Raw genomic sequence first — 12,269 nt, 5'->3', positions numbered from 1 at the left:
GAATAAATTCATGCAATATGATAAATACCCCATCTTGTTATCCTCGATGGCAACAATGCAATACGTGCCTTGCAACTCTTTCTGTCACTGAGTAAGGACACCGCAAGATTGAACCCAAAGCTAAGCACTTCTCCCATTGCAAGAACTACCAATCTAGTTGGCCAAACCAAACGGATAATTCGAAGAGACTTGCAAAGATAACTCAATCATACATAAAAGAATTCAAAGAAGATTCAAATATTATTCATAGATAAGTTGGATCATAAACCCACAATTCATCGGTCTCAACAAACACACTGCAAAAACAAGATTACATCGAATAGATCTCCACGAGAGAGGGGGAGACATTGTATTGAGATCCAAAAAGAGAGAAGAAGCCATCTAGCTACTAGCTATGGACTCGAATGTCTGAAGTAAACTACTCACACTTCATCGGAAGGGCTATGGTGTTGATGTAGAAGCCCTCCGTGATGGATGCCCTCTTCGGAGCTCCGGAACAGGCCCCAAGATGGGATCTCGTGGATACAGGAAGTTGCGGCGGTGGAATTAGGTTTTTGGCTCCGTCTTTGGTCTAATGGGGATACGTAGGTATATATAGGAGGAAGGAGCACGTCGGTGGAGCTCCGAGGGGCCCACGAGGCAGGGGGCGCGCCCAGGGGGCGCCCTCCACCCTCGTGACCTCCCCGGAAACTTCTTGGAGTAGGGTCCAAGTCTCCTGGATCACGTTCGGTGCGAAGAACATGTTCCAAAAAATAGCAATTCTGGGCTGGGCCTCCGGTTAATAGGTTAGTCCCAAAAATAATATAAAAGTGGAAAATAAAGCCCAATAAAACAGTAGATAAAGTAGCATGGAGCAATCAAAAATTATAGATACGTTGGAGACGTATCAGTGGCCGGCGCAGCCTGATGAAGAACTCGCGGGGCTGGTCCCCGACATGGCCCTCCATCAGGGCAGGCATCACTGGCGGAGGCGAGGCCGATGCGCCACTTCATCCCCCGAGCGCCACGGCGACCTCGGCCTCACCCCCTCCCCCTTCCCCTCGTGGCCGGCTCCGCCTCCATGAGCTCTTAGGGAGGAAGGACGCGCTGACGAGCAGCAACCCTCGCCGCCACCGTCAAAGGGCCGGCGCCTCCTCTTGCCAAGGCAGATGGAAGAAAGGAGCCGAAGTGAATGGAGACGGATGATGAAAGGATGTGGGATGCCATCCCCCTCCCCCTCCTTATAAAGGAGCGGGGTCGGGGCTTGGCCGCCCTACTCGGCCAATCCAGCCATCAGGGCCGCAGGGGATTGGGGCCGACCCGCTGCCCCAATCAGTGACGGCCCGGTTTCCTGCCTCCACCGCCTGCCACCTGCACGGGGGACACGTGGCAAGCAAGCGGAATCGAAGGGACGGGTGTGGCGACCGTTCCCCACCCCGTGATCATGGGGCACTGACGCCTTAAAGACCACGACCCGAGTCCACCCAAGTAAATGAGCCGTGCCTCTGCGCCTCCCTCTTTTTATGGGGAATGCGCGAGCCGCCTCTTTACCACGATGTGACGCATGCGTGTGGAAACCGCCCCATGCATGACCCCCACGTCATGCACGACCCTCCATGTCGCGCGTTCAACGCAGGTCGTGGGGAAGCGCATCGGACGAGAAGTTACTGTGGTAAAATCCGCCCCACCTGCCCACGCACCGTTCTGGGCCTAGCCCAACAACGCGGCACGCTTATGTGTGGCCCAGGCCCGAGGGCTCCTGTCGGTGTACAAAAGTAGGGGCTCTTCTTTTGACCCCTTTACTTGTGCACGGGCAGTCAAAGCCGCGCGCCACAGCCACACTTAGCAGGGCAGAGGAGGGAAGCCGGAGAGAAGCCGAAGCACAAGACAACCAAGGCAACGCCAAGACCAGAAGCGCAGGAGAGAAAGAGGGCGAGGTGGGCTCCCTCGGTAAGATCCTTGCCGAGGTAGCCTCCGCAGCCCCGGCAAGAGCCTTGCCGGGGCAACTTGCTCGATGCCAGCGGAGCAAGCCACCCTTGAGCCCACGGGCTCCAACCCAACCAACTACATTGGAACCAAGGCTCGGGAGGCGCCTCTGTGGTGGCATGCAAATCTTCGTCAAGATCATAAACATGTGAGATCATATGAGGACTAGAAGACGACGAGCCTTGGCGGGATCCTAGCCGAGGGAATCCACAAGGCCCCCGGCAAGACCCTTGCCGAGGATGACTACAACGCCACGGCAATACCCTTGTCGGGCCCCGGCAAGGCTCTTGCCGAGGGCATCAGCAGGGCCACTGCCAGGCCCGTGCCAGCCAAGATTCCACCACCGTTCCCAAGCAGCTGCTAGCTCAACCAGCTGGGCAGGCACCTGCCTGGCGACGGGCGGCCTCTACACCAACTCGGCGAGCACCTGCGTGCACCCCGTAGCTAGCTCAAGAACACAAGAACACTCAAATACATCCACCAAAGCAGGGACTAGGGTATTACGCATCTTCGCAGCCCGAACCTGGGTAAACGATCCGTGTGCTTTCTGCCAGACCCGTTGTTTGCACAACCTCACGCTCGCCAACCGTAGAAGGGATCCCAATGACCCCATAGGTGTCGTTTCCACCGACACTACGAATGCAACGAGAAGAAGCTCATCCATGGCCACGCTTTCCCTTGCACTTGTCGTCTTCATTGCGGAAGTAGTGGTCGAAGACGCAAGATGGATCGGGGCAGATCTGCTCACCGCCGGAGCTGTCTGATACGTCACCGTTCTCCTCCTCCATGGGGGCAGTTCGGCCATGGCATAGACCGATCGGCTTTGCTCCTTTGTTAGGACGCGTGCCATCCTCCTTTTCCGCTTCTCGACGATTCGGGCATGGTGGGCTTCCTCATCCAAGGCGTCGTGCGACTCTGCCTCCACCTTGAGGGCTACCAGGACTTCCTGCGTCATATGCCTCGCACGGCGGGCATGCCGCGTGACCTCAATGGGTGGCCCATAACACATGCCAACGTTGACCTCCGACTCAGAGCCCGACGCGATGGAGAGGAGGCACTAGCAAAGTGATTGTGCCGCCCCCCGGAGTTCCAGTTGATGGTCGCCGTGTCCTCGGTCATGTGCCTGAAGCCACTGTTCCCAGTGGATCCAAGAACCATTTGTGCATACACAATGGACTCCCGCAGGATTGAGTCTGGCAGCGGTCACACGCACTCCTCTCGGGAGCAGCGGAGAGCCATGCAGATGACCATCTCCTCCTCGTCCCTGCATGGGACGAGGTTTGAGTCGACAGATCGGAAGATCTCGAAGTCACATCCATTGACTGTCATGTCGGTGAAGGCCGGAGATCACCAAACAGGAGCTTCAAGACGGAGTGGAGTGGAATGGCTAGGGTTTGGTCTGGAATGCGAATAGGGACGAATATATGTGGTGTCGGGTGGACCATAGTGAACCTGATCCTATGTGGTGGACACATTCGGGCATCCCATATTCACCCCACCTATAGGCTGGGTATGGGGTTGACGGTCAACATGGACATTTGGGTTGCGTTTGGGTCATTATTCTTGCCAAGGTTGTATGTCTTTTTTCAACATACTCAAGTCCAAAATGTTAGAGCCCCAGTTGGATGACTTTTTTTTGGAAATTTTGGGTCTAAATATAATGTCATCGGTAATGCTATTCAACTGACGTTCGGTGAGGGGATGACAAATCGAACGTTTTTTATGGTAATTTATATTGTCGCGAGGATGACTACTTAATTGGTAAACACAACAAATCCTATAAAAAAACCTGAGGCGCATTCATCATACTTGTCAATTAGACGTGTCATCCTCGGTCAATATAAATCTTCATGCAAATCCTTTTCAGTTTCCTTGCGTCCCAACTGATGTTCGCTGGTTAAAAGGGTCCAATGACCAAGTGGCCAGCTTGGTAAGCTACCAATAGAAATTACAATTAAAAAGCGGATTTGCTATTTTACAGTCGAGTGTTTTTGAAAAAAAAATGAACACATGTTTTGTGAATTTTTTTTTCAAAAATCGGTCTTTGGAGACCAACTCGGAGCACCAGCTCAGGTCGGTTCGTCGTAACCGCCTTGTTCAATGGCCGAACCTGATGGCTGACGCCTAACCCTGCCTCCTCTCTCCGCCCGCCGCCGCCGCCTTCCAATCCTCCGCTCTCCTCGTCCGCACCCGCAGCGGCCGCGCCCAAGCGCCGACGGAAGGATTACTACGCTACGCTGAGCGTCTGCCGCGACGCCACCCTCCCGCGCAACGCAAGGTGCTTGCTCTCTTCCCGCCTCCCCCTATCTCTCGTGTTGTCCAACAATACAAGTAAACGGATTCATCCCTAATTCGGTTCGAAATCCTCGCAGGATTCGGGGGACTCGCGGAGCCTTTTGATCTCGGCATTGTTGATTCCTAATCAGGCGAGACGCCGACGGCGATTCTGGGTTACCCACCGGCCACCTGATCTACCCTGTCCACGCCTCAAAAGGTCGAGGTCGCCGGCCACACTCACCACCGCGGCTCCGTCCCGGTACAGGTTGCTGCCCCATTACAGCCGGTTGGCTAGGGGAGTACTGCGGATATGTCGGTCTTAATCGTCACCAGCGAGGGCGATCTCGTTGTCGATCTGCACACCGATCAGTGCCCCCGAACCACCTACAACTTTCTCAAGCTCTGCAAGATGAAGTACTACAATGGGTGCCTGTTCCACAAGGTGGCCAAAGATTTCGTGGCACAGACCGGGGACCCGACCGGGACCGGCGCCGGCGGCGATTCCGTCTACAAGTTCCTCCACGGTGACCAGGCTCGGTTTTTCAACGACGAGATCCACCCGGAACTGAGGCATTCAAAGATCGGCACCGTCGCGATGGCAAGCGCCGGCAAAAACCGCAACGCCTCGCAGTTCTACATCACGCTGCGGGACGACGTGGAATACCTCGATGATAAACACACTGTGTTTGGGGTAGTTGCTGAAGGTGAAGGTCTTGACACACTGACGAAGATAAATGAATCATATGTTGATGCTGATGGGAGGCCATTCAAGGACATAAGGATTAAACATACTTATGTGTTGTATGACCCTGACGATGATCCTGCTGAGCTTGCTGAGCTTGTTCCTCCAAATTCGCCCATTGGAAAGCTGATCGACGAGATTGGAGAGGAGCGCTTAGAGGATACTTGGGTCCCTCTCGATGAAACAGTGGACCCTGCGCAGCTTGAGGAGATGATCCGCTCTAAAGAAGCACATACGAATGCCGTGATCCTTGCGAGTATCGGAGACATTCCAGATGCCGAGGTCAAGCCACCAGACAATGTCTTGTTTGTTTGTCAACTCAACCCAGTGACACAGGATGAGGATCTGTATACAATCTTTTCTCGTTTCGGAACCGTGACATCGGCCGAAACAATCCGCGACTACAAGACTGGTGACAGCCTGTGTTATGCTTTCGTTGAGTTCGAGGCAAAGGAAGCCTGCGAGCGTGCACACAGGGATATGAACAATTGTCTGATTGATGACCGAAGGATTCAAGTTGATTTTAGTCAGAGCGTTTCAAAGTTGTGGCGACAGTTCAGACAGGGCACGCGGAATGCAAGTAAAGATGGGTGCTTCAAAGGTCATGCCCCTGACTACCAAGCCCGAGATCTGGATAAGGGTTTTGAGAAGAAAAACAAGGACCGAGATTATGTTCTGAAAGATGAAAACACTCAGCGAGGTGGCAGTAACCGTCGCAGTTATGATTTAGTCTTTGATGAGGACGGTGCTAGTGCTGGTAATAAGCAAGATCGTCGAAATGGCGATCGAAGAAAGGCCCAGAAATTGGGCGATTGGCGATCAGAGGTACCACACAAGCGTGATCGTGATAGGAACAACAGGGAGAAACTCCATACTAGCAAGGAAGGGGGGCGGAGGCGCGATGACCACATCAGTTACGATAGATCTAGTGATCGAAGCTATAGTAGGCGCAACAATCTTTCCCTCTTTCCCTCCCTATATATCCCTCCCTATATATATATATAGCTTCTGGTCGTCCGTCGTCGCTGGCGTTTTGCGAAAAAGCCCCTCGGTTTATAAAAAATCAACCCGCAGTCCCTGTTTTAGTATGGGTCTCTATATAACATTACATTTTGCAGAAAACCCCCTGTATTCATTAGATTTGCATTCGCTATCCTCGTAGTCTTATCCATTTCGATGGCGATGGCGATGGTGCGACGGGTTTCTCTGGCGACGGCGGCGGCGACGGGTTGAGGGCTGCGGGGATGCCGCGGCGAGGAGGGGAAGATGCTGCGGAGGCGACACAGTGAGGTGGGGCAGTGGCGGTTGTGCGGCAAGGCAGGGCAGGTCCGGCCGAGACGGCGCGCGGCGAGGCGGGGGAGTGGCGTCGCGGGGGAGGATGGAGGACGCCAGAGTAGAGGACGACAGCTCCCGCCGTCGCTGCTGTCCGCGCACACCCGCGTGCTCGCCTCCGTCCGCGCCCACGCCAGAGCGCTGCTTTCTGTGCACACCCGCGTGCTCGCCCTTCAGCTTGCCTCTGCCCGCACCCCACCACACGCGCGCCGGCCAGCCCAGCCACCGGGAACGCCCCCTTCCTCCTACCCCCGATCTAGATTTCCCAAAACGCCTCCCCAGACACCCGTAGGGCGCCCCGTCGATCCAGCTTCGGCTCCACAGCTGGCCAGCGCCGCACTACTGCCAAGGACGGTGCGGACACGCCGGCGGCGAGCACTTACTAGGTGACCAACACCTCCTTCTCTCTTCCTCTCAGCCTGCTGCTCACTCTGTACATACGCACTCGATGTGTCTGTGTTCAGAATTTCGGATTGGGCTGTGTACTTGCTCTTGCAACTTTTACTTGGGGAATTCTGAAATTCCACTCGCACGTGTGCTGGAATCGAGTCACTAAATGTCGTGACTTTGTACAGGCGCCAAGGGGAGTTCTGGTACCTTAGGATTTGTGGCAATTTCTTTGCGAGTTGCTAACCAGACTTGGCGAATTGGGGGCTTTATTCATGTGTTTGTTCGAGCTGGCCTGGTTGTGCCGGTTCTGCCTGAACAATTAAATATTTGAATGAACCATGCATATCTGTTCGTAATCGTTTTGCTCATGTCGGTATTTCTTGAATCAATTTCGTCCGCGCAAGTTCATGTGTTTGGGTGTTTTGATGCTAATCATGTGTACAATTGTTTGAAAATTCCTGTGACTGATCGTTGTGGATTGGTATTGGTTTAAGCCTACAGCTATTACTGGTATTTCTCAATGTGCAAGCTGAAATCACATTGTGAAGTGGTCAAGCGCCCTCTTGCCGGTGGACTGCTGGTCATCAATGCAGCACGTTGGGCTCCCGCAGCCACAACAGAGGAGCGGGAACTTGCAGCAGCATCTACGACACCCTCTCCACGAGCTGAAGGTAGGCCAGGTCATAGATGAGGACCCGGCGACGACCACCGAGGTATGCCCTCCTCTCCTTGCCCTTCAGGCTGTTATGAACAAGGCCACATGATCTTCAGTCTTCCACAAGTATGTTTTGCTTCATGTTCTGTCTGATCAGGTTTTGACAACAGGCTCATCTGCCTCGGATCCGTCTCCCTGTTGTTCCTGTGCTTCTCCCTCTATAGACACACATTGTCGAGCCGGTGATTGGAGAAGGATGGGGAGGCGATGGATATGGATACGGAGTCAGTGGATGAAGATGATGTCATGGCTGGGCTGATTTCTATTCATCGTGTACCGCCACCTGCTCGCGTTTCTGTCTCTCGCCTAGAACCATCAGCTAGAGGACATGTATTGTGCTGCTACCGGGGCCTTGACCTCATATTTATCGGGCATCTAATTTGTTGCAATTTGTCTCAACTAAACCCCACATCTCACATCTGTCTTTAGGTTTGCCCCCGTACTCCAACTGCAAGTGAGCAGCTTACTTGTGCAGAAGAAAAAGAAAGAGAAACCATCTCCCAAGGGACACTCCCAGTTCAAGATGAGCATGAAGCTGATATACTAAACTACCATCTCAAGATACTCCCTCTGTTAACATACTGAATGTTGTTAATGATAAGGCAGTAATTGAAGTTCCTCCTTGACGAACTAGCAAGATAGTAGCACAGTTTCTCCAGTGTAATCAAGCCCAACAACGCTGATGCACAAAAGGATGAGTTTGTCTTGAACTTGTTATATACCACTGATTTATCATCATGTTTTTCATGTTGATTTTTTTATCAAAGTACTTCTATTTTTTCATTCCAAATTATCACTGGACAGATTCTGTAGGCTTAACAAGGATTATTATGATAAGCTTTTATGGATTATATACACTGTAGAGGTTATTCCAAATGATTTACACGGAAGAAATTCATAGAACAACAGTCCAATTTAAAGGCAATGTGTAGTGCAAAGGAAACTTAAAATGCATCATTGCCCTGTTCTTTTATATATGTGTCTGGACTCTACTCAAGCAGCCAATCCTGACGAGTTATCGACACGGCAATAGATGTACTCATGTACGCGGCGCCAGGGATGGTATTTCTCTCTCCAATGCCCAGACAGGCAAAGGGCATTTTAAGGTCAAGTACCTTTATTTAGGTCGTGGTCTGAGCATACACTGGATGATGCACCCTTACAAAAATCTGGTTACTCTTCCACTTTCAGATTCATTAGCAAACTGTTCATGAAAATATGGATATTATATATGTAAAGATACACTTTTTACTTGACAAACGAAATCATATAGGTTCAGACTAAATTTCTGATGACCTTTTTCCATGATGCCCTGAATTTTGGTGATGAGAATGTCTGGTCATACTAATGTGTCAAGCAAAGAAAGTTACCTTTTAATGTTTAAGTGTATTTCCCCATAATAAAAACATGTTCATTCATGAGTTATTTCTTGATTTAGTGTTTCAAAATCTAAGTTCGCTGAGTAGCCAGAAATGATTGAAGCACTAGCTAGCTTCCATACTCACTACTCAAGTGGTATGTTTTTATGATGTTCGATTCATATTTATATTGATATGCTGAATTCATCCACCAGAACCTAAATATGACATGTCCCTAGATCTTTATTTGAACTGATTTCTTATATGAGTACATGTTACAATTACTTAATTATCTAGCTTCTAGCTACACTTCCATTACTATCTTTTGTAGGCAGCTAGAAAATGAACATCCACGATGATGAGATCATAGAAGAAATGAACCTGCTCATCTTGACGAGTAATCGGCACGGCAACAGCTATAACCGTGGCAGCGTCCCCCAGGTAGGATATTGCTCTCTCCAACGCCCATAGTGATGAAGGTGCATTTTAACACCAAGTAGTTTTATTCACATCCTGGTTAATCAATACAGTAACATTCAATCATGTAAAGTTCTAGGAAATTGGGTTGACAGCTTTGTTTAACACTTAAATTGTTTAGTCTGATAAAATCACGCCTCACGCACAAGTTAACTCTTTTGCCTCTTGAATTTATAATCCTGTCAGTCTGTTTCAGGTGAAGTGGTGCTTGCTTTATTGCTGGGAATAATTAAGCTTATTGCATCTACAAGTGGGACAACATACAAGTTTATGCTTAAACTTGACCATTTTGTTTGTATTTTTCCTTCCGTTGCAATGCACGGGCATTTTTGCTATAATAATAGAGAGCTATTGCTTCTTACCACCATAATTTCGTCCGTTTTCGGTCCATCCGTCGTCCGTCCACTTATTATTTTCTATATCCGAGATGGTACTAATCTATCTGAGCCACTTTCGTCCGTACGTAAACAAAAGCTTCATTTGTTTGTTCCCTGCCGTGCAGGATGTGTATTAGGCCTGCCCTACACTCTTTTGGGCCTCAGCCACGGCCAATCTAGCACTCTTCCAATCTCAAAAATACTAACACGTCAAGCTTCACCAAGGCCCAAGTGGGCTCCTAATCAGCCTTTTCATGTTAATTTATTCATTAAAAAGATAGTCCCACATCGCTTTGTAGCAATAAATCCCACCAGTTTAAATATGTGAGCAAGTTGCCTAAGAACAAGCCTTCTTGGGAGTTAAATAATTGGAGGATGAGGCATGGATCTGTTGGAAAAACAAGAGAGGGACGAGCTTTGGCAGTGAGCAACATAACATTCAGGAACAGGATTTCTTGGGAAATTAATAAGTGTGAAGGGGAAGAGGCGCATGCATCTGACAGAGAAAAGAAAGAGCAAGCTTTCTTGCAATGGAAGGAGTAAGGAAGGACATGCAAGATTATACATGAAGTTAAAGGACAGTGCCACTGATCGTGCCTCCTCACCTATATACCAAGAGGTTTGGGTAATTCATTCATCTTTAATCTAATTGGTACTTCAATAAAGTACAAAATAGTCCAATACTCTCTCCATGAACCAACACCCCAGTTCCTACATTTTTTTAACGGCTTACGGATTGACACTAATCATGTGCCCGTTTTCCATGCCGAAGTCACATGTAAGAAGGCCTCAAGTCCCTCTACTGAAATCTAAGCTCAATCACAGGTTTTCCCTTTCCTTCAAGTTGTCATCTTATTTCAGGATTGGCATCACTAATAATGAGGAGGGTTTTTTCCATTCAATCAAATTATAATGCCGGCCGGGGAGGTCCTCCATGAGCGCTACTGAGCTGACATCGACTACTGCGACAAGAACGGGGTGAGATGATACAACCACCTTGTAAAAAGTGCAGTTACTAAATTATTTATGCCAACAAAAACACTGCAGCTGTTAAGCAAGACAGGAAAAGGTTATCTGCATCCTTCAGCGCAATTGGTTACTGCAAGAAGTGCAGTGTTTGTTTGATGAGATAGAAATCTGAAATCACATATGGTTCTGCAGATGCAGTAGCAACTTATATTTCAGTTGTGCATATGATAGCATGATCAACTCCCCCACCCCCAAGCTGATTTGATTCTATTTGGATCAATGGACTCACAAAAAGGGCATCTTCTAAAATTGTTACGATGCAACCATTTTTTCAGCTGGGCTTTGCAGTTATCTCATTTTCTATCTTTTCTTGGTTAGTTCTGGTACCCTCCTTCAAAGACACCGGCTGAGAAGGCAGCATGGAAGTTTGCAGAGGAAAATGGATTGGATGTGGTTGTGGTCAATCCAGGGACTGTTTTGGCCCCGATGATTCCGCCAAGGATCAATGCTAGCATGGCCATGTTTCTTCGCTTAATCTTGACAATGCTCTGGTCATAGTTTAAGATATTTTTCATAATTTTCCAGATAAAGAAATTTCTATAGTACTACTCTTTAATCATTATTAGTCCCTCTAGAATGTTTGCTGATAGGATAGCAATAATATCATGAGTAGCAGACTGAAGCAGGGGAAATTCATGAACTTGTGCAAACTGAACACATTCTTTTCCCGATGAAACCTTCATATAACATCTAAATTCATAAGCTTAAGAATCAGAAAACGAATGAGCCATTGGGTTAAGGATTTGTTGTTTTTCCCGTTGCAACGCACGGGCATTTGTGCTAGTCGTGACTATAGCGGCAAACAGCAGAGCAAGAGCAGACGTAGGGATGATTTTTAATATGAACGAAGAAGACCATGAGCTTTTTTTGTGTGTTAACAAAGAAGATCAGGAGTTGATTAAGGTATAAGGGAAGATGATGACTGTAGATATATAGGGCGATTGCCAAGGAGAAGCAGCAGCTACTGAGAGGCATAGAAGCGAAGACTCTGGACACCGTGAGAAGCAGATGCACGGGGCTGTATCCCTGTCAGTTTTTGGTCATCTGTTTTCTGTTGTACATTGAGTTTGTGGTGTCGCTTGTGATCCAAAATTGACACAAATAGGAGTAGCTTATATGTTTGGAGATCTGGCCATGGTTGAATATTTTGTTTTCACAAAGACTCGTATCAGCCTGTGATTGTTCAGTGGCTACCTTTGTTCTCTCATTGTTCCAACCTGGCTTATAAAAAATTGAAATAAGAGATGGGTTTTATTACCTGCTCCCTCCATTCCAATGAATAAAGATTTCCAAATCTAACTTTGATCTTAAATTTGATTAATAATATATATTTTTGTGACATCAAAATTATACCATTGAAAAGTTCATTCAAATATGAATTCAAAGGTATATTTGTTTTCACATGTAACCCTTGGTCAAATTGAAAGTTCTTTTGAATATGGCAATGCCACCTCCATCAATCCACCTACCCTCCACAACCGGCCTAATTGTCGATGCTGGCACCCCCACGGCCAGCGTCGCCGCCTCGTCATTGCCACCCGACCATTTTTGACTTGGGCGGTTGCTCCTTGCGAATTGGTTCACACCACCCCGGCCATCTCTCTACC

At 48.8% G+C, this 12,269-nt stretch overlaps 1 protein-coding gene across 1 annotated transcript; it reads left to right on the top strand.

Annotated features, from left to right (window-relative positions):
• The first annotated feature begins 4,039 nt into the window (after positions 1-4,039).
• On the top strand, positions 4,040-11,833 carry LOC123085141 (peptidyl-prolyl cis-trans isomerase CYP59). Its single transcript, XM_044506739.1, has 3 exons — positions 4,040-4,243; positions 4,338-5,942; positions 11,449-11,833. Exons 2-3 carry the CDS (start codon positions 4,553-4,555, stop codon positions 11,499-11,501), a joined length of 1,443 nt encoding a protein of 480 aa, XP_044362674.1. The 5' UTR covers positions 4,040-4,243; positions 4,338-4,552; the 3' UTR covers positions 11,502-11,833.
• The last annotated feature ends 436 nt before the right edge of the window (positions 11,834-12,269 follow it).

Source organism: Triticum aestivum, chromosome 4A (genome assembly GCF_018294505.1).
Source record: "Triticum aestivum cultivar Chinese Spring chromosome 4A, IWGSC CS RefSeq v2.1, whole genome shotgun sequence".
Lineage (NCBI taxonomy): Eukaryota > Viridiplantae > Streptophyta > Magnoliopsida > Poales > Poaceae > Triticum > Triticum aestivum.
Note: the sequence above shows the minus strand (reverse complement) of the source record. Positions and strands in the feature narration are given on the sequence as shown.